At 48.6% G+C, this 22,130-nt stretch overlaps 1 protein-coding gene across 2 annotated transcripts; it reads right to left on the bottom strand.

Moving 5' to 3' along the window:
* Nucleotides 1-245: 245 nt before the first annotated feature.
* tmem94 (transmembrane protein 94) lies at nucleotides 246-20,951 on the bottom strand. 2 transcript variants are annotated; one of them, XM_083687133.1, is made up of 32 exons: nucleotides 20,872-20,951; nucleotides 18,957-19,309; nucleotides 16,241-16,363; nucleotides 16,029-16,156; nucleotides 15,551-15,687; nucleotides 15,185-15,393; nucleotides 14,661-14,812; nucleotides 14,222-14,324; nucleotides 13,642-13,728; nucleotides 13,226-13,342; nucleotides 12,808-12,864; nucleotides 10,260-10,364; nucleotides 9,937-10,110; nucleotides 9,157-9,378; nucleotides 8,722-9,043; nucleotides 8,395-8,568; nucleotides 8,198-8,300; nucleotides 7,874-8,082; nucleotides 7,462-7,643; nucleotides 6,805-6,937; nucleotides 6,571-6,686; nucleotides 6,254-6,353; nucleotides 5,710-5,818; nucleotides 5,335-5,524; nucleotides 5,111-5,188; nucleotides 4,875-4,960; nucleotides 4,630-4,711; nucleotides 4,246-4,415; nucleotides 4,027-4,121; nucleotides 3,766-3,859; nucleotides 3,264-3,434; nucleotides 246-3,163 (listed from the first exon to the last, which is right to left on the bottom strand). In XM_083687133.1, the coding sequence occupies exons 2-32, from the start codon at nucleotides 18,978-18,980 to the stop codon at nucleotides 3,091-3,093; spliced, it is 4,125 nt and encodes a 1,374-aa protein (XP_083543259.1). In that variant the 5' UTR covers nucleotides 18,981-19,309; nucleotides 20,872-20,951; the 3' UTR covers nucleotides 246-3,090. The 2 variants fall into 2 exon arrangements, with proteins under 2 accessions (XP_083543259.1, XP_083543260.1); XM_083687134.1 differs by lacking the exon at nucleotides 12,808-12,864.
* Between the last annotated feature and the right edge of the window lie 1,179 nt (nucleotides 20,952-22,130).

The raw sequence follows: 22,130 nt of genomic DNA, 5'->3' as shown, positions 1-22,130 counted from the left end.
TCAGAGCCCCGGGTTATTTTAAAGGGCTTTCATTTATCTTTCTCAAGAAAAAAAACAAGTAATTAACTTGCAAATAGTGGTCAATGTGCGCACATGTAGCTGATAGGACATCTTCAGCTCATTCGTTTATATCGAAAAATTGACCATGCAAAAAAGAGGCCATGAATGTGTTCAAAGAGTCCTAGGTAGGCGACTCTCTGTGACATACAGGAAACAGGATATCACACAGTTTAAAAAAAGACCAATTTATTTAACATGACATAATAGATTCACAAATCATTTTTGCAAAAACCTGAAATAATTTTACAGAGATAGACCTTCTTAAAAAAATACAAAATATACAACATTTATAAATCTTGTGAACAACCACAAAATAGTCAATCACTTCTCAAGTCAACTGACACAGGGTATTTCCTCCAAGCAGATATGCATGAATATGGATATCATTACAGAGTCTTCTCTTCACCCGAACTGTGTGTAGAAGAGGGGTGAGCCAGGTCAGCAGTGTTGTAGCAAAGCACTAGCATCACCTGCAGTCCATGCTCAACTGAGTTCACAATGCATACTCAACACAAAATAACCAGAACGGATATGAAACAATAACATGACCAAGATTGGGCATCCAAAAATGTATTTTTCATGCAAACATTAAAGCAATGATAGAAAATTAAATATGTAAAACAGAGAAATATGTCATGGATTGCAATGTATGTTGACAATGAGTGTAAAACTCCTCATTGCTTTACCTCAGGCATGTTTTTTTTTCTCCTTGCTAGCTACTGTTCATTCACGGCGCCTAGCATTCAAATAGATCAGTGCTTTAACATTGTATCTTACTCACACACAGAGCTCTCACTCTGAAGAGCATGCAACTACTACCGCTCACATGTCATAGTGTACTTTACAGTGCACTCTAACCACATAGGGAGTCAATTAAGTACACAAGTGCACAAGCCCCTGAAGGTGTTAATCCCTGGCACCATATTCTGTGCTATACTGGGACCGGTTTTGACTGTGAACTTCACCCATGATCTTCATTGTTGCCCACATTCATATGGGGGGGGAGGGGGGGGGGGTAAATGGTACCAGAGCATGTGGTAAGAAGTTAAAAGGTGTGCACACATGATAAAATAACTCCATTTACAGTATATACAGTGTGACATTCACCAGATGCAGAAAAGCATGATGGGAAAAGGCTGGTTTGCGTTGCGTGACAGTTTGTCTGATGGTGAAAGACACCGACGTCAGCTGCACTGTACAAGGGACACATTTTCCACAAGAATAAATAAATATACCTGTACAAATACACTGGATAGAGGCAGGCAAGCTGGATGGTCAACTCACGACATTAGCATCTGGGATACATAGTCAAATCAGATCCAAAAGAAGAGCAAAACATCACATCTCTGTAGATGAACATTCCGTTTCGGGCCCAGAACCATAAACCCACGGCTCCTGGTATCTGGCTGGTCATCATTCATAATAGATCTGATGGGTTTTCTGTTACGATCTCCCAACATGAGATGTAGCACTGGGCCGGTCAGCTTCGGCTGTAGCTGATGAATGCTGAAACAGTCAGGCAACCAGGCTAACAGAAAAGGCAACTGATATGATATGAAGCACTTTCAGAAGACACTATAGAACAGCACAGACAGAGCTGAGGAACCTAGTAGTTCTGTGGAACCCTTACAACAGTACTCTGGTGGGAACGACACAGGATAACTGTAGATAAAAAAACCAGCCGCAGGGATTCTAAAACTTAAAACTACTGCCCTTGTGTACAGTACATGAGTTAAAGTGGCATGCTAGCACATTCTTCAAATACATTTATACAAAGCGACTAATCAGATTTACTTTCTTCATAGTCAATTCAATTAAGTCTTCATTCCTTATTGCATTACAGCAGGATTGCCCTTGGCTTAGCTCAGGAGTCGGATAAGGGGTAAAACAATGAAAACATTTGTTTGTTAAAAAACAATTAAAATTCACTCGAGGACAACCTCTTGCGCCGCTCATCCTTGCTTAGCGATGCCATTTTCATTATGTGGCTAAAAGGCCGCATCAAAGGAGTAGCCTTGAAAAGGACAGTTGATAAATGCTTTGTGACGTCAGCAGGCTTTTCCCTGGTTGACCTCACTCTGAGGAGGTAGTCCTACATGGTTTCCTCCTGGCATGTCCTGATAGTAGGCATTTCAGGACAGACAATGCCAATGATTCAACAATGATGGATCCACACAGTTATATGAACCTGCATGTACATGTTCTACTCAGCCCTGCCTGCTATACAGGTATACAGTATCGGGTGATTAGCACGGGAGAGACACGTTCACATTCATGTATGTCTGTTAGATGAAGGCTGCCCAAAGCACTAACTCTACACAGCAACCGCTCTCAGTCCAGGGTCTCAAGTCCCCCTTGTGGATGCTAGTTGTATAACCAACCGGTCTATTAGTTCAGTTCAAAAACACACCTCCTTGAAATCAATACGTCAATATCTATCTATCTATCTTGTGCAATCAATAGTTCAATTGGAGCATAGCGGAAGCATCCCTTCCCCAGGGGTATTTGAGGACCTGGTTGTGGGACACTTGGGAGGAGGGAGATAAAAGGTGACATGCAGAAGTCTCTCTGTCAGGAAGTGAGAGGGTGTGAAGAGTGATAGAGGGGGAGGGGCCACATCCCCTCCCAAAATTCTGACAGGGTTCACCGTAAAACATTCCCCATGCCTTTGAAAACATAACATTCTATTAATAGTGAATCGTTTTTGGCTGTCTTTCTTTAAAAGACACTTAAATAAAATAAACGCTTTGGGATTTTTTCTTTTTTTTTAAATAACCATGATACAAAATAAAAAAAATAAAAAAATGACTCTAGGATATCCCTATGATATAGCCAGCACACTTTGCGATATGGTTGATACCTGCTCCACCTTGTATTCGGCAGTGCTCTCGGGCTGAGGTGGGTCGAGTGCTTTCGGGTCGAGGCAGAGGGGTGTTGAAGGGATTGCGATTCGGGTGCCCCCTTTTTTCTAGAGGGCTGATTGGTTCCCAGCATGTTTTTCCACACCCCTGTGTTCCTTGAAGGAACCAATCAGAACGGAGAGTTCATGCCCAGTTTTGTCTCAAACTGTAGCTTTTGCCTCTTCTGGTAGCGAACTCGCACCCTGCAATGGAATGAAGGAACAGGAGAAATATGACATAGTGAACCAGAAAAGAGGCTTCCATTAGTCAGTCTACAGGACTAGTCTCCCTCCGCTGTCTCACCGTATCTCGTGCAGTTTGACGACCTCGTTGACCAGCACCACCAGCAAAGACGACAGGGAGACCAGCAGCCAGGCCAGCATGGGGATTTCTGCCAGGTCAAAGGTCAGAGAACTGCCCCTGTCCTGCCACAGCTGGAAGTCCACAGTAGCCTGAACCACCTGACCCAGCAGCCTGGAGGGAGAGTCACACCTGATATTACATCGTGCACACAGCAACAACTCTATATTAGCGGTTGCATCATGCTTCTTTACACTGCAACCACTTAAGACTAACATACATATAACACACACACACACACACACACACACAGACACACAGACACACAGACACACACACACACACACACAGACACACACACACACACACACACAGACACAGACACAGACACAGACACAGACACAGACACAGACACACACAGACACACACAGACACACACAGACACACACACACACACACACACACACACACACACACAGACACACAGACACACAGACACACTTACACCACGGGGACGGTGAGGCACCACCAGGTGTTGCTGAAGGGACTCTTTCTCCACACAGGCTGGGAGCGATGAACGTAGCTCAGGGAGATGACCACTGAGGAGGAGGGGGAGAGATGGAGGGAAGAAGGGAGGGGTGGCTTACTCACTCAGTCCACTGCAATACAACTGAAGAGGCCATTTCATCTCTGAAATCATCTCTTACAAACACTTGCTACGGCCCATGCCGTCCTAAATGTGTCACGCAGGGGTGAAAGGTCGTACCTATGTGTAGGGCCAGGAACCCAGCCATGACCTTCTGGGTCAGCAGCAGCCCGTTGGACAACTCACTGAACCACTGAGGGGCATTCTCAGCTGAGCTGTGTACAGAAAAACAATGAAACAAAACAATGGAGTAAGTAGGCGTCCCGACCATTCTAGTGTTGTTTAACTGCGGGTGAATACCGACATGACTTCCAGGACCAGTAATGAGGGTGGTTCTACCTGGCTGTGAGTAACTCAGTGCAGGTGATGGTTGTGGCGTTGGTGACCACAGTAAGGTTCCTGGCTCGGAGGCACACAACCTCGTTGAGGGTGAAACCGAAACCCAGCAGGTAAGCGCAGACGGTGAGGCCAAACTTCAACAGGAAACAGCCCAGGAAGTAGTTCTGGGTCTGCAGGAAGTAGAGAGAAAAAAAACGCCCAACCTTCAGAAATGCTATAACCAGGACAGATACTTTAGACTAGGTCCCAGTTTGCTTCTGCATTAGTCAGCTAAATAGATTCAGCTAAAGGCTAATGTTGATACAGTCCAACGAACAGGCTGATGTACCATGCCCTCTTGGAGCAGTGTGAAGGCTTGAGAAAAGGGGTGGTGTTGCTGCGTACCTTTCTGGGAATGGCATCTAGGTTTTTTCCTGTGGCGACATTCATTACAGAACTGTCTGGCGGCTTTCCTAAGAACGACATGCTGTCAACACAACATGGAGATCGGGTTAGCACAAAGTTGTCCTGCATAGCAAGGAACAGTGTCAAGTATTTCAAATGTGTTTGTTACTATAGGGGAAGTGGCTGTGGATAGAGACAGCTGTGTTTTATTTTGGGCAGCTGTGTGTGTGTGTGTGTGTGTCCACCTGAGCAGTGGACAGCAGAAGCAGGAGAGCCAGAGGATATCTGTGATGTTCATGGGAGGTGGGAGCTGGGCCAGGCAGGCCAGGAACTACAAAGATAAAACAAAACAACAATGAGCCATCTAAAAATAGAGAAATACATACATACATACATACATACATATAGAACAACATGAGCATGCTCAGAAAGTGGCACATCATTTTCAAATGAGCTGGCAGTCCAGGTGTATCCTTCTCACCTGGATGATGACCAGGCTCAGCTGACACTGCAGCAGGAACAGGAAGCACTTGCGGATACCATAAGTGGTGTGTCTCGCCTGGAATGGAATCGTTTGCACTATAAAACTGGCTTCAAACCCAACATTAATCCTACTTCATCGGTCTGTGTGTGTGTGTGTGTGTGTGTGTGTGTGTGTGTGTGTGTGTGTGTGTGTGTGTGTGTGTGCGTGTGCGTCTCTCTCACCTGCTCTATGAGCTTGGCCATGCTGACGCTCTCCCCCTGGTGGAAGGTGACGGAGCAGGCCAGCGTGTTGAGCTGCCCTGAGAGGCCCAGAGGGGACAGGCCGTCTGAGTCCACGTTGAACCCACCGCCTGTTGCATAGCCGAAGGTCTCCCAGGAGCACCGCGAGGGGTACAGAGGGTCCAGAGCAATACTGAGGAAGGACAGGAGAGAAGGCCTCAGTGTGTGTGTGTGTGTGTGTGTGTGTATTGTACACAGTGTATCTATATATCTCTGGTGAGTGGTATACATCAATAAAAGCTATTTATATATATGAAACTATTTCATTTGACCAACAGATGTTATGTTGGGTAGGTGTGTGTGTGTGTGTGTGTGTACCTGAGGTCACTCTGTAGGAACAGACAGCTGTTGCGGAAGTTGGCAGAGCTCCCAAGACAGCAGGTCACTTCTCTGTTCTCCTGCATGATCTTCATCATCTCACACATGGCTACGACACACACACACACTTTAATTTCTTCTAATCTCTAATAAAAAACTAAAAAAACTCTTATTCTATATTGCTGTAGAAGATACCAATATATATACACAGTACCAGTCAAAAGTTTGGACACACCTTCTCATTCAATGGTTTTTCTTTATTTTTTATTATTTTCTACAGTGTAGATTAATATTGAAGACATCAAAACTATGAAGGAACACATATGGAATTATGTAGTCAACAAAAAAGTGTTAAACAAACCAGAATATGTTTTATATGTTAAATTCTTCAAAGTAGCCACCTTTTGCTTTGATGACAGCTTTGCACACTCTTGGCAAGGTGTGTCCAAACCTTTGACTGGTACTGTATATATATATATATATATATATATATATATATATATATATATATAATATATATAATATTTGAGACAGTGAGACTCACTCTCGGGGGTACAGTCGGTGAAGAGGGGCACCAACAGAGGCACGTTATCAATGTTCTTCAGGTGAGGGCGAACCTGGTGGATACCACGCGGTAGCTTAGCCTAAAAGAGAGAGGAGGAGGAGAGGAAGAAAGAGAGAGAGAGAGAGAGAGAGAGGAGTATCATTTAGAAGTGACACAGAGAGAGAACAAGAGGGAGAAAAGGGAGAGAGGAGGAGGAGGAGGAGTGGGGGGCAGGACAGGGAGGGCTGGTGGTAAATGGATGAGCTGGTGGAAGGGTAGAGTGGGTGATGAGAAGGGTACAGAGGTAGGAGCGTTACCCTGTTACAGTCCTCCAGGAAGCTGGGCACGTCACTGTCAGTGGGCTGGAAACTGGCCAGGTCAGAGTGGCCCTCTTCTTCTGGTAGCAACGGACCCTCCGCCTCGTCACGAGAGTCTACACACACACACACACACACACTTTGAAGTGAACGTGTTTTAGACACACCCACAGACACACACAAACACTTTGTAGTTCAAGTGTTTTAGACACACCCACAGACACCCACACACACCTTGGTGGAGGTCGTCGTGCAGAGACCCCTGGCCAGGGCTGGAGGGCCCCCCGTCACAGGGACTGTCTCCATTGGGGGTCAGAGAGATGTGACAGTTCCATCCAGTCTCCAGACCCATCTTCTCAGCAAACACCTACCACAGGACATCATCATCATCACACTGAAAATAATAATAATCTTTATCTTCACGATCAACCTCATACTGGAAAAAGTAAATCACATCTTCTAATCAGCATCATTATCCTGAAAGAATTATAACATCGTCGTCATCATCATACTAAAAAAGTAATCTTCATCATCATCATCATCACATACAGCATGTCAGACACCTACCAGACACAAACAACAAATAAAAACCCAACAACTGGGGCGCTTAGTGGCGTAGCACACTAATGCGCATACCACATAATACCCAATAAAGCAGAAATGCCCTAAAAACATATTTACAATTTTTTTTTTTTTTAAAAACCCTGGTCCTGTTACCATCACCACCACATACAGCATGTCAGCAAGCACCTGCCAGACACAAAAACAACACCTAAAACCCCAACACCTAAAACCCCAACACCTAAAACCCCAACATCTAAAACTCCAACACCTGGTCCTGTTACCATCACCACCACATACAGCGTGTCAGCAAACACCTGGTCCTGTTACCTTGCTGCGCAGCTCGTCCTCCATGGAGAAGTAGACGAAGCGAATGCAGGCGGTGACCAGGGCGTCGATGAGCCTGACCGTGTCCAGACGAGCCTGGAACTGGGACGACACCATCCCCATGAAGATCTGACCGCTCAGGGCCTGCACACAGTCCTCCCGCTCAACACCCTCCCCGATACCCTCTACAGAGAGAGGGGGAGAGGGAGGGAGGGGAGGGGGGGGGGGGGGGGGGAAGGGAGGGGAGGAGAGAGAGAGCAGAGTGAACAATGGTAAAACTAGAGACATGCTCGTCATCTCATTCATGTTAAGCCATCTCTCTCTTGACACCCTCATTTCAAATCCCTCCATCCACCACTCCTCCTCCTCCTCCTCCTCCTCCTCCTCCACCTCCTCCTCTCCTCACAGGCCTTACCATCAGAGCTCCAGCTGTTCCTCCGAGAGCCATGTTTGATAGGGGTGGTGGAGGGCAGCTCCACCCCAGAGAATAGGCTTGGTCCCGGGGCCAGCTCCACACATTTCCCATTGAGCTGGGAGGACAGGGACACCTGCATGGGCTTGTAGGCGAAGGCAGAGCAGTACCCTGACAGACAGGCACGCTGGTAGAAGTCCAGGATCTTCTTTCTGTGGGGGGGGGGGGGGGGGGGGGGGGATCATGATTAACAGTGTTATTATTACACAGCGTTATGGACAGGCTCCATTTGGTATTGCTTTTTCAAAATGGCCGCCGGGTAGGTACCTGTCGGAGCCAGAGAGGGGGTAGATATCGGCTCCGTCCCAGAAGTCAGTGCAAGCCTCCAGGATGAGGTCAGCAGAGCCGTGAGACAGCATCTGAACGTTATCTATGATGGAGGGGGTCACAAGTTTAGAGGCCAAGGGTCAAGGGGGAGAGAGAGAGAGAGAGAGAGAGAGAGAGAGAAAGGGCTATTTTCTTACTGGAGGAGGAGTCCCGTACAAAGAGGGAGATGAGGTGACTGATTGGGGGTTGGCGTTTGGTGAAGTTGTGTGAACGGCGAGGATGGGATTCTTTGGGCCTCTCTCCACAGGGCAGCTGGTACAGAGCCAGGTGGTTCTCCTGTTTAAACAGCTCCCTCGCTCCAGGGGTGAACCCTAACACACAAAAGGAGAGAGGGTCAGTGTGTGTGTGTGTGTGTGTGTGTGTGTGTGTGTGTGTGTGTGTGTGTGTGTGTGTGTCTGTCTGTCTGTGCTCACGTATGAAGGGTGTGTGTGTGTGTGTGTGTGTGTGTATACGCGTATCCTCACCTATAAGTCTGGACAGCTCACACAGCCCCCAGGGCACGTGGACGGGCAGGACCGCCCCGTGGCTCTCCTGCAGCGCCAGGTTGCTGAGGTGGTCAGAGAAGCGGCACAGCTGCTGGGTGACGCTGGCGTTGCACAGGTTGAGCATGATGTTCAGCCCCAGGGGCTTGAGGGAGGGCAGGTGGCACTGCCAGCTCAGGTCGTCAAACTGGATGCTGACGGGGTTCTGCTGGTCCTGGGAGAGACTCAGCATCTCCAGGTGGTAGTCACAGACAAAGTCCTCCGCCTCAGCCTCAGGGCAGCCGACGCTGTCCAGGCCATACTGCTGACAGAGGGGGGGCACGTCAGTGTGTGTGAGAGTGCTCCTTGAAGAGACTGAGGCAGTGTGTGGGGCTGTGTGTGTGTGTGTGTGTGTGTGTGTGTGTGTGTGTGTACTACCTGTCCAGGGTCGTCGTCTCCTCCCCCTGTGTCATGGCTGAAGCTGACGTTGGACCCCGAGTGGTGTTTGGTGCGTGTGTGTGGCGGCTGGGCCGGTCGCCGAGGGCGGAGGGTGTCCGAGGAGCGGGCCGTGTCATGTGACGTCTCGCTCGGCTCATGGCCCTCCCCCATGTGTAGAGCCTCCATCATTGGCAGACACAGCAGAGCCTCCGCCTCCTGTGTCTGACGGACAGGAGGAGTAACCGATCAGAGATCTCCAAATGTCACCGGCAAGACATGGAGGTTCCAGTCAGGATATTAGGGACAATCAGATACTCTCAACCACCAAGCAGGGATAACACCGTCAAACCAATACGCAAGGGACACCAACACAACACTCAGTATCCTAAAAGATACTATCAACTACCAAATATCACCACCAACACAGACCATTACATGGGCTCACTGTCAACGTCCCATGGCCATGGGAACAAGAGATTCTACGTTCATTTCTACAACTACTGTCTGTAGAAGAACGGGGCTACGAATACGTTGATGGTACTCACAGGAACTAGCAGCCAGAAAGAATGCTTAACATTTACAAAACGATAGATCGGATTTAGTACGGAGAAGACGTGGACAACTTCTTTGATTTATGAACATACAAGGCACGGCAATGGACAAGGCACTGAAGTTAGTGTTACACATCATGCACGAGACAAAATGACATGCTCAAAATATAAACAAAATATAAATATATCTGTAAGTGGTAGACAAACGTGCACACACACACACACGCACCTCGTCTCTGTCCTCGTCTGTCTCCATGCGACAGAAGGAGTTGATTGACAGGTCATCCCTCAGGTCGTCTTGGCTGTCGTGAGGCGGCTCCACGCGTCCGCTGAAGAACAGCACCGTCTCTGGGCTCGGGTTGGGCCACGAGAGAATGCCCTGCTTGTCCACGCAGCACAGCACCTACACAGACGCACAAACACATCCGTATACGTCGCAGACACAAACGCATGAATGCGTGCACGAGCATGAGCGCACACACACACACACACACACACACGCACGCACACACGCACGCACGCAAACACACGAGGACAGACGGTAGTACGCACAGTGACAGATCCCAGTGTGTGTAGCAGGCTGGACGTGTAGCAGAGTGTCTGGGACTCTCCCTTCAGTACGCCCACCAGATGTCTCCAAACACAGCGCAGCATCTCCTGCAAAGACACAGACACGCGCACACGTGCACACACACACACACACGCACACACACACGCACACACACGCACACACACGCACGCACACACACGCACGCACACACACACACGCACAATCAATTTATTGCCCTAGAGGGTCAGACAGCCAGGATAAGGTCATGACTGTTACGCACATTTTAGCTTTGCTGGCTCTTGGCCAAATTTTGATCCCATCATTGAACATGAGAATTGGTCGCCTAGTGACCAAAGATAAATAAAGTGAGGGGAAACAAATCTAGACTATGAATAGAACAGCCAATCTTACCATATCCTCGCGAAAGAGCCATCACAAAAAGTACATTTAAGCCTAAGGCCGAGCAACCGAGCGGGGAGGACGAGGACACAAACACAGCCCTGGGTTTACCTCCCCAACCATCCTGGTGTTAACCCTGAGGAGGACTAGGACACAAACACAGCCCTGGGTTTACCTCCCCAACCATCCTGGTGTTAACCCTGAGGAGGACTAGGACACAAACACAGCCCTGGGTTTACCTCCCCAACCATCCTGGTGTTAACCCTGAGGAGGACGAGGACACAAACAGCCCTGGGTTTACCTCCCCAACCATCCTGGTGTTAACCCTGAGGAGGACGAGGACACAAACACAGCCCTGGGTTTACCTCCCCAACCATCCTGGTGTTAACCCTGAGGAGGACTAGGACACAAACACAGCCCTGGGTTTACCTCCCCAACCATCCTGGTGTTAACCCTGAGGAGGACTAGGACACAAACACAGCCCTGGGTTTACCTCCCCAACCATCCTGGTGTTAACCCTGAGGAGGACTAGGACACAAACACAGCCCTGGGTTTACCTCCCCAACCATCCTGGTGTTAACCCTGAGGAGGACTAGGACACAAACACAGCCCTGGGTTTACCTCCCCAACCATCCTGGTGTTAACCCTGAGGAGGACTAGGACACAAACAGCCCTGGGTTTACCTCCCCAACCATCCTGGTGTTAACCCTGAGGAGGACTAGGACACAAACACAGCCCTGGGTTTACCTCCCCAACCATCCTGGTGTTAACCCTGAGGGGGACTCGTAAAGCGCTTCTCCTGGGTCTCACTACATACATGTTTACAAAAAAAAAAACCTGAAGACCAAGGACACTTCTTTAGCGGGTGAAGAGAACGAAACACAGGTTCTTCACCAGTAAGACAAAAGTGACCTAAAAAGGAGAGTTGATAGAATAGTCTGGGGGAGCTATGCAGGGCTAGAAGCAGGTGAAGTAGCCGCTAAGCCTGTGAATGTAGACTTGAAGCCAGCAGCAGCGGCAGCTATGCTAATAGAGCGCTATTGCTACGTGGCCAGAGGGACATTCTCAAGAATACCAATGACATTATCGATTGCTTGCTCATTTCAGGACAAACATGATACAACCTCACAGCAGATTTGATGGGATAATAACAGGATGAACCAAATCAGGTAGATGTCCTCAGTCTGACAACCTAAGGCAGTCCAAAACAGACGTCGCAATCAGGGGCTCTGTCCCGATGATCTCAGCAAGGTTCCGTTCCTCACCTCCTTTCCTTCAGACCACTCCCAGGTGGAATGGCAGGTCTCCGTCACATTTCTTCCCAGATCAGTGTTGATGACGAAAGAGAGGAGAGGAGGAACGGAAGCCACCTGAGGGTGATGGGACATGGCCCGGGTGCTGAGGGATATTGTTTTCCCATCATGCATTGCAGGCAGGCGGGCAGAGGTGGCAGGCACAGGCTTGGGGGAGGGGCCCAGGCCAGTACAGAAACAACCCCGAGGCTCCTTCCTCTAAAACCCTTTGCTGTTTGGAGATCTGAATACGTCAGGTTAGGTTGAGGCGTAGCTGTCACCGGTCATACACCACACCTATCCCACTCCAACAGATCTGCAGACAGTGAAGGGGTAGGGGCTAAGGGAAGGGGCTAGGAGGTGTTTCTGGACCAGGCTGAAGTGTCAGTAAAGGGAGGGGGTGTGTGGGGGGGGGGGGTGGAGCAGGGGTCGTGGGGGTGTAAGTGACCAGGTGAGAACGAGGCAGGGAAAGCTGCCAAAAGAACATGAAAAAGAGAGATGGGTTGATTCAGACTATCTTCCTCCATCAGGAGGTGTTTGGCCGAGACTTGGCTGATTGTCTGAGATGAAAAGTGACATCAGCTGAAATGCCAGACAAAACGACTTGTGGATGAAGAAAACAAATAGAGTGAGAGGTCAAGTAAAATAAACGAGCGGACGGAAGTCAAACCATAGAGATGATTGGACTCCATATTGTTTCTATAAGAACAGAAGAGGATGGGTGAAGTGTGTGTGAGGGGAGGGGGGGGGGGGGGGGGGGGGGGGAGGGGAAGCTGCGTACAGGGTTCCACAGAGGGGTGTGCAGGGGCGAGAGCAGCGTGTGGGGGGGACAGGGGGGCGAGGAATTGAGAGGTTATACCTGGGAGGACACCACTTCCGTGTAGCTGCTTAGAGTATCCTCAGAGAACTTAGCAAGCTGGGACGAGAGAAGAGGCTAGTTAAAACACAGAGGCAGGCCCTCTCTGTGTCTCCCGTGTGTGTGTGTGCGCGTGTGTGTGTGTGTGTGTGTGTGTGTGTGTGTGTGTGTGTGTGTGTGTGTTAGAGCATGGCTCTGTGTTAGCAGCAACAGCTCTCTCTCTGTTTGTCAGTGCTTGTGATGTGTGTTTTTGTTTTTGTGTGTGTGTGTGTGTGTGTGTGTGTGTGTGTCTGCTTGAGGTGCAACATAAAGCACAAGAGCATGTGCCTAAGTTAGAGCATGGCTCTGTGTTAGCAGCAATAGCTCTTTCTTCGTTTGTCAGTGCTTGTGGTGTGTGTGTGTGTGCGCGTGTGTGTCTTACCAGGCCTGTGGGTGAGGCTTTGCTTGACTCAGCAAGGACGCGTGCCTCTCCGTAGGCGTTCACCAGCACCCACATGACAGGGAAGATCAGGGGTAGGATGGGTAGAACACCCATCAGCTACAAACAAACATTGTAATAATGTATTAGGAAAATCAGATATAATTTGTATTTATAATGTTGACGCAAAAACACATTGAAGTCAATGTTATATTGATCAGAGGTGTCTCCATGGGAACATATGACATACTCCACATTACATTATTTAATTATCGAGCAGTTAATTAGCCAACGTTAACCATTATTTACCATAACAGCAATATTGGGCAGGACCTTATGAGGATGTGTCTATGTTCTACCTTGTCTCCAGTGTACTGTATGTTGATTGGTCAAAGGGGACAGGATTTGATTGTCCGTACCTGCAGCTGGAAGAAGTTGAAGCGACCAGGAGTGAGGCTGGGAGCGTCACAGAAATAACGCACTGTGTTCACCACCAGGAACGCTACCTAGAGACAGAAAAGAACACGTGTTTGATTTTGACATCACTACGATATTGTTTTAGCAAGACAACAGCAAGCGAACTCACTGGTCATTTGTTTGTTAGTGGGTGCCAGTGTTGGGGAGCAGTTCCACTACATGTACCTCAACTATATTTTGCTGTAGCTTGGTGGTAGTTAAACTAAATTAAAATCTTAGTTGTGTTTTCTGTAGTTAACTACTTTTTTTGCCATGTAGCAGTGTAGCTAACTACTGTCACTACTCACCCCCCAAAAAAACAAAAAAAAATCATTATTATTCCAGCCAAAGTTTTTGAGTACAATTTGAGGGCTGGGTGTTAGAGCCAATCAGAGGGCTAGATATTAGAGCCAATCAGGGGGCAGCATATCACAGCCAATCAGAGGGCTCTATGTAAAGTAAAGTAATTGGTAATTTGGTTAACTACATTTTCTGAGTAGCTTCCCCAACACTGGTGGATAGTGTACACTACTTGTGTCTCACCAGAACAATGGGGCACGCAAACTTGGCCATGATGGACTGCACCGTGAACCGCTCATTATCCAGGGCTGTGATTGGCCGAGACAGGGCCAGGTCCAGACTGTTCCTGAAACACAGAGAGGACATAGGAGGATGCTTTAACTTACTCACTTTTAACATGCACAGCAAAAAATAAAAACACCGCTCACTTTCTCATTGAGTTAATCACTGATCTCTGCCTGACTGCATAAGTGAAAACATGGACAATCATTCAGGAGTTGTGCAAGCATCCTCATTGCCCTCCTCTGCAATATTTTGCCAGCTCTGTTGGAATGATTACCATGGACTGCTTGTGATGCTGCGCTTAAACCGATGTCCTCTTCCCCCATAGCTTCAGAACTACTGACCTGTACCCCCCAGCTGTCACTGACTGACTGATTAACTGATTGAGTTAGCTACCCACCTAACGCTGTCCAGTACAGGGGTGCGGACCACCCTGAAGAGACGGTGCTGTTGGGGGCTCCGGGGGCCCCTCTTCTCGTTCCCCCGGGGGGAGGGAGGAGGGGAGAACGGGGGGAAGAGGTCCCCTGGCTCCAGCACGATATGCTCGTCGTCCTGGAGCGCAGAGACATACGGGGGGGGTAAATGCAGGTGAGACACACACACACACACACACACACACACACACACACACACACACACACACACACACACACACACACACACACACACACACACACACACACACACACACACACACACACACACACACACACACACACACACACACACACACACACACACACACACACCATGCGGGGAATACTCCAGTGCTAGCGAATGTTACACCAGGTGAACATTCCCCCAGCTACTGTTACCACAACAAAACGTTGCCATGGGGATGCCTCTCAACAGTCTCAAGCAGCCTCTTCACTTGGTCACCTCCTACCGTGAGCCGAGTCAGCCCCAGTTAGCCTAGCCACTGACCTTGATGCCCCTGAGGGAGGCGAAGGCCTCCTGGCCAGGCCTCAGCGCTATGACGTCCCCCTCCACCAGCAGGCTGACGGGCAGGTTCACCAGGGTGCAGTCCCGGTACGTCCAGTGGAGGGACCAGGAGGGGGAGGAGGGGGTGTACAGGTCAGGGTAGAGAGACGCAGGCCACCTCACTGGCGCTCCCAGACAACCATCCAGGTAGTCTAGAGAAGAGTGGAAGAGGGGACCAGGAGGGAGGGAGTGAAGGAGAGAATGTCATATAGAAGAAAAAAGTGACAAGAAGAGACAGGCAGCCTTGAGAACTTTCGGTGACATTTTAACGCTCTCACGAACGTCTTCACCCGCCGACCGCGGCCTCACCGTTGAGCTGGGTGATGATGCTCTTCAGCCGCCGGACCATCTCACTCTTCTTCAGCCTCTCCTGACGTCCGACCAGCATCATGTTCAACACGAAGAGAAGGAGGAGGGCCGCGGCGTTCAGCAGCTCCACACCGGAACTGAGGAGAGGAGAGGAGAGGAGAGGAGGAGAGGAGAGGAGAGAGAAACCCAGTTGTTCTGTCAATGGTCCCGCCTTTCAGAACCTTGTTATTTCACCTCTGCTTTTTTTTCTTTTTTTTTTTGACCATTTCATGTGGGTCGGGACATTTCACTTCATTGGGGCCAGAGTTATCACTCTCTCTCTCTCTCTCTCTCTCTCACACACACACACACACACACACACACACACACACACACACACACACACACACACACACACACACACACACACACACAAACACACACACACACACAAACACACACACACACACACACACACAAAAGCCCTATTCAAACTCACCTGCCCTGAGGCTGGCTGCCATGGCAACAGAGCAGTCCCAGTACCACCAGCAGAGTGAGTGCGGCTCCGGGCCAGTGGAGACACGAGTGGCGGTTATCATGGTTGAGGAAGCTCTTCATCCACTGCTCCTAGGGTTACACAACAAGTGGAACTGTGTGTAGTTTGTAGTGTGTGTGTGTGAAGTGTGTGTATGTGTAGTGTGTGTGTAGTACCTGTGCTGTTGGCCGTCTACGGCCAGTCCGGTCCTGATGCTGGTCCAGCAGACTGGTCAGCTGGTCTCTCAGTGTGCCCAGAGCCTGGCTGGTGGAAAGGCCAAGGGTCACAGCCCCCTCCTCCTGAAAGAACACACACACACACACACACACACACACACACACACACACACACACACACACACACACACACACACACACACACACACACACACACACACACACACACACACACACACACACACACACACGGCACTTATCATGAAGACTCGAGGCAAGCAAACACATATCATGGTAAATTATTTGCTCAAATTTGCATAACATTGTTTACATTGTTGCACACTTCTGTTTTTATCATTCTAATATGCTGAACACACTGATGAGTTGTAGCATTTACATAACAAACACATTGTTATGCTTCTGGTCAAGAGCAAAGAGGAAGTGAACCAGCTGCAGAGAGAGAGAGAGAGAGGGAGAGAGAGGGAGGGAGAGGGAGAGAGAGACTGAACCATATCTAATGTCAGTGGGAACGCAATGTTTTCCCACACTCTTCTGCCTGTACTCCCACACACACACATACACACACACAGATACATACAGACACACACAGATACATACAGACACACACACAAACACACACAAAGCTTTCAAGCTGCACATCCCACAGAGCTATAAATAACTCAAATTCTCCAGAGAGTGTCAAGAAACCTCAACAAATGCTACAGACACAGATACACATCGGGACTGCCTGAGCAAAATGCTCTTTACAGCGGAGAACACCCACCTGCAGACCTGGATTCGCCAGAAGTCAAACACTCTCACTCACACACTCACACACACACACACTCTCTCTCTCTCTAAAACAAACATACATTCTCTCTCTCTGACTCGCAAGAAACCTACTCTCTCAAACACACGGTCTCTCTCCCACGTCAAACAAGCACACACCACATTCTCTCTCACACACACGCACACAGGCTGACTAAAATCAGAACCGTATGATGAAGCTTAACCATCAGCGAGAGGACCAACAAGGTCCTACTTACTCTGCCCCTCTTCCTGGGCCACTCAGCCATCTTCAGGACCATGATTCTTATCCTTATCCTACTCTCTGCTCACTGCTGCTTGATGCAATGCTGCTTACAGCTGATGGTGCTGTGATGTGAGGAGAGAGGGAGAATATTCTAGATCTAGAGAGACAGTTCTAGTCTAGCCTGTGGTGATGATGCTAGCCTGTCTCTTGTCTCCCTCTCCTCTCTCTCTCTCTACTGGGCTTGGCACAGCCCAGTTCAGACCAGAGCAGCCAAACCCCCCCCCCCCAACTGCTCTCCTCTTTAAAAACACTGGCTGCCTCTCTGGCTTGCTGAGCCTGGACAGTTCAGTCAGCAGAGAGAGAGGGAGGGGGAGAGAGAGAGAGAGAGAGAGAAAGAGAGAGAGAGAGAGAGAGAAAGAGAAAGAGAAAGGGAAGGAGAGCTCTTTAGACAGAAAACCAATGCCAGTCTGGCCCATCCAGGTCTGGTTGGGCATTGTTCCACTCCTGCCAGCACAGCACATTCGGCAGCAGGGGAGTTGCAGAGAGAGAGACAGACAGACAGTTGCAGACAGACAGACAGACAGACAGAGGGGATGGACACAGAGCGGGATGATGGAGAGAGCGAGAGAGGACAGAGAGAGGAGAGCGAGTGTCCTCACTGAACCCTGGCCTCGCGCCCCAGCATGGGAAGCGTAACAGTACCCGGAGAGAGAGGGACGCAGCATCGCAGCACTTAACGCTGCACAGATCTCCACTCCAGCAGAAAGTTCAGCACGTTGACTGACTGCACCCAAGTTTGGTCACAGCAAGTTTGGTCTCCACCGTTTACACCACTCCCTTCCACACTAGATCAACATTCATGCAAACATGCCCTATATTTCAGCCTACATGTTAAAAGCATTAAAAAAAAAAAAAAAAACGTCAAACGTGAAAATAGAGACTACTCTACCTCTACGACTTCCAAGACTTCCATGTCTCCTTGAGACAAGTGGACTTGTGTTCCGGGACGCGTCGTAAAGAGGTAATGATTACACAACGAGAGCACACAGGTGGGTCTGTGGAGGAGCGGGCAGAGGAGACGACCGCTGCCTTTGAACCTGTTGAGTAAGAGGCGAGCGCCAGCTTTCTTCCAAGCCTACGCGTGTTGACCCAGTACTTCATTGAGAAATGCCTCTCCTCCAGATCTATGTTTAACTAGGCTTGAACCTGGCTCTACTGACCCCACGGATGACTAACGCTGGAAATGACGCTGGAAAGCGAAAGCAAAAAAAAGAAAAGAAAAGGTGGTGTCTTTTGGATCACAAAAGTTGGATCATATTATGTTACTGACACTCAACAGTCAGCAGGGACGGCGACTTTGAAGTGAGATGTTTAGAGGACAAGTTCCTCTTTAGTGTCTGCAACACCGACAACGTCTGGGACTCATTTTCATGTCCGACTCAAATGCAGCAGATTAAGTCGTTTAAGTGCATCACTCAGTGTATCTCTCCTCTATTTCCCAAACATCAGCCATTAAAAATCACCAGTCATACAGATCGAGATGAGTCACAATGTGTTTGCAGACTGAGTGTTCCGTTCTCTTTGATGTGACTCCCGCAGGAGCCTCTGGGTTTCACAAACAAGCCCTCCTCGGCTCCACCTCAGGGGAAGCCAGGTGGCTGGGCGCTAGGCAACTGAACTCACCTGCTTCTTATCCTGTAGCTCCATGGCAACCACAAGCACTCAACATGCTCTGCGCCTCGCACGCCAAATGACGCTTGGCGGAGCCCCTCTCTCGCCCTCCTGATGCCTCCTCGACGCCCCACCAGCGAGTCTCAAAACTCGCCCGGAGGAAGACGATTGCTGCTCGCCCTGTCCCCCTCCCGGCGCCGACACCCCAGCCTGCTCTGCCAGTCTGAGGGAATGCACAGCACACCCACGCGCGTAGACACTCGAAGCAGAGCACTATGGGAGTTTGAGTTAGGGGGGCTACTTGTAGTTCAGGTCTGGCCGCAGTGTGGATATGTCTTCCTCATTCGGTGATGGGAGGGATGGATCTGTGGAGAGATGGAATACAGGGAAACACATCTAAAGTGGCCCATATGCAGGTCCGGTCAAAAGTACTGTCTAGCCTAGGGATCAGGGTGTTATTTGAGATGCAGACAGACTTATGAGATAACATGGCAATCAGCATTTCAATTGTACATTGACTTCTAGCCTTGTGGGGGCCTTGGGTCCAACACACAAGTGGTGTTCAAAACAGCATATTTTGCAGAGGTCCTGAGCCCCATAATCTACTGACACCAACCTCACTCAGACTGGCCACATAAGCAGCTTCTCCTAACACAAAAACCACAGAACTGCACAGTCAGCAGTCTCTATTGGCTCAGAGGGTAGAAAGAAAGAGAGAACAGAGAGAGAGAGAGAGAGAGAGAGAGAGAGAGAGAGAGAGAGAGAGAGAGAGACACCCACACAGACAGACAGACAGACCCTTTGTGTCAGCCTAAACAGGTAGTAAACAGGTGGAGCATGGAACTACACCCATGTTGGATGAGTTCACCCTTACATTTACCATAATCTCTATGGCACTGCTATAAGAATGTACCAAACAAGCGTAGAGTGGCAAATATATAATCACATGGAAACTCTCAGTCAGTCAATGCCTGCTACGCACACCCCACACCCGAGTCAAAACATTATCCCATGTCGTACACAGCACTATGCATGGCCCGTGTCGTGACACGTCAGTCATAAAGCCTCCTGACGGCCATAGACGTGGTAGAAATGTAGCTAACCTGCTTATCTGGGGATTAACATGCGCTTTACATGCAGCGATCATCAGTCTATGTAGTCTACGTTGGCCAGCTTGTTTACCTTACTTCTCACCAAACGAGACCCAAAGTGGTGTGTCGTTTACGTCTAGCTTGCCCAATGTCAGCTAACATCGGGCAGGCGTGACAGTCACCTCGGATAGGTCCGGGATGAGACTGAAAGCTAGAGGTCTTTTCTTCGGAACATAGGTGAGAGCAGCTTATGTGGTTATGAAAGCTGCTACAGCCTAGATAGCAGGGGAGGGGTTCGCACAAAGCTGGTAAGCTGCAGTAGGCGTACTGATACGCCGTTTGTTGCCGCGCTATAGCGCTATCTATCCACAACTTAAAAGTGAAAGCGACAAATGAGCCACCGTCCTCTGGGCATGGGTGAGGTTGGGAGTGGGACCTTGGAACACGCACGGTCTAAAAGACTCGTAAGGTCTCTTTTCGGCTCACACCGTCTTCGAGGTTCATCTCCGTACTCAACATCCTAACCAATCTCGTGGAAAAAGTAGTGACTAAGTCAGTGCATTCTGCCATGTTGGCAGACACTCTGTCGCGAAGCAATTGTAAGAAGCTGACTAAACGAAGCTTTAGTTCGACTCTCAGTGCTGCCTATGACATACGCATTATCCTTGTCCTCCTCGTCGGTGTCCAGAAGCTGACACTTGTCCTCAGCGAGACAGCGACGCTCGGTCTAGCTAGCTGGCTAGCAAGCTAACCAGCAAAGCGGTATGGCTTCAACAGCGCAATAACATCATTATTAATACACACAATGTATGCGCATTTGGAGCAAGCATACTCACGTACGGATTGTAATAAGTATGCCTCTTGTTACACGGTTTAAATCTCAGTTTTCTCTCGCAAATCCAGTATTGCTCTACGGAGGGACGGCCATGTTAAAAACGGGAGAGGGAGTTGCGCTTTTGGATGGGAGCGATGTAGTCGGGTTGTGATTGGACAGCATTCCTGGAGGGCTGACCGTAGTGACGCTCACTGTTTGTTGATTGGTGTATTTGGGAGGGGCGGTAACGCAAAATACTGCTCTATTTTGAAACTCGATATCTCACTCTCGCTGTATCTCTCAGGTAAGAACCTTGTCACAGAGTAGTATCTCGAAGACAGATCATTGATAGCGATAGACACCAGAAACATTGGCTATGAAAATAGGCTAGACAGTGTTTGATGTTCCTAAGATCTCTATGATGAAAGGTCAAGCAGGTATTTGCAAGTAGGCTGCCTGGTTGTGGGTGGGTTTGGGACACTGAATGAGACACAATGAGCATCAGGCCAACTTTAATGAAACAATGCAATGGACCTTCCACGCAAGACAATAAATGACATACAAATATTTTCTACACATAATTTTACCTAATATATTAGTAAAAGATTGAAAATCCTTTTTTAATTGCAGCATTTTACAGAAAAATGAAATGTACAAAGCAGTATTCAAATTTGGACATTCATTGGTATTCAAAGGCTAAATGTTGTAGAGATAAATAAAATAAAAAGTCAAATCTTAAGGCATTGATTTGGTTTGATGATAATCAGTGCAGGCCTACAGGCTTTTGTCTTCTTAGGAAAAAAGTGTGATGATTTCAGTCATATTAGAAACATGCCAGAGTTTGGTGAGTGTGTGTGTGTGGGGGGGGGGGGGGTTAACTGAACTCTGCAATGGATGCAACTACAACCCAACTCACACTCCACCAATTTCATCAATCTAATTACCACCTAAAGTATCAGTAACACAGGAGTGTGAAATAGATATCTTCTGGTTACATGAGTCAGTTACTGACATACTTAGACTCCCCTAGGCCTATTCCAGACTGTCCTGGGAGTTTGTGTCTGTGTGTGTGTGTGTGTGTGTGTGTGTGTATATATATATGTGTGTGTTAGAGATGCACTGGTCCAACATAATGATCCTACCCAAACTGTCATAAAAACTTGCCAAGCATGTGCGTCATCAACTCACGCCTACATAGCTGAGATGACACCCGACTGCGGTGTCAACAATAACAAGCATATCTGGAATTACTGTACTTAACACTTGAGTAGAACCTTTTGT

Source organism: Argentina silus (genome assembly GCF_951799395.1).
Source record: "Argentina silus genome assembly, chromosome: 16".
In the NCBI taxonomy this organism is placed as follows: domain Eukaryota; kingdom Metazoa; phylum Chordata; class Actinopteri; order Argentiniformes; family Argentinidae; genus Argentina; species Argentina silus.
Note: the sequence above shows the minus strand (reverse complement) of the source record. Positions and strands in the feature narration are given on the sequence as shown.

Coding starts and splice junctions, on each gene's coding strand:
- tmem94 (XM_083687133.1), bottom strand. CDS start 18,980: ATGGAGCTACAGGATAAGAAGCAG. Junction 13,729..14,221: donor TTGCGTGCCCCATTGTTCTG/GTGAGACACAAG, acceptor TTCTGTCTCTAG/GTAGCGTTCCTGGTGGTGAA. Junction 5,819..6,253: donor CACCGACTGTACCCCCGAGA/GTGAGTCTCACT, acceptor TGTGTGTCGTAG/CCATGTGTGAGATGATGAAG.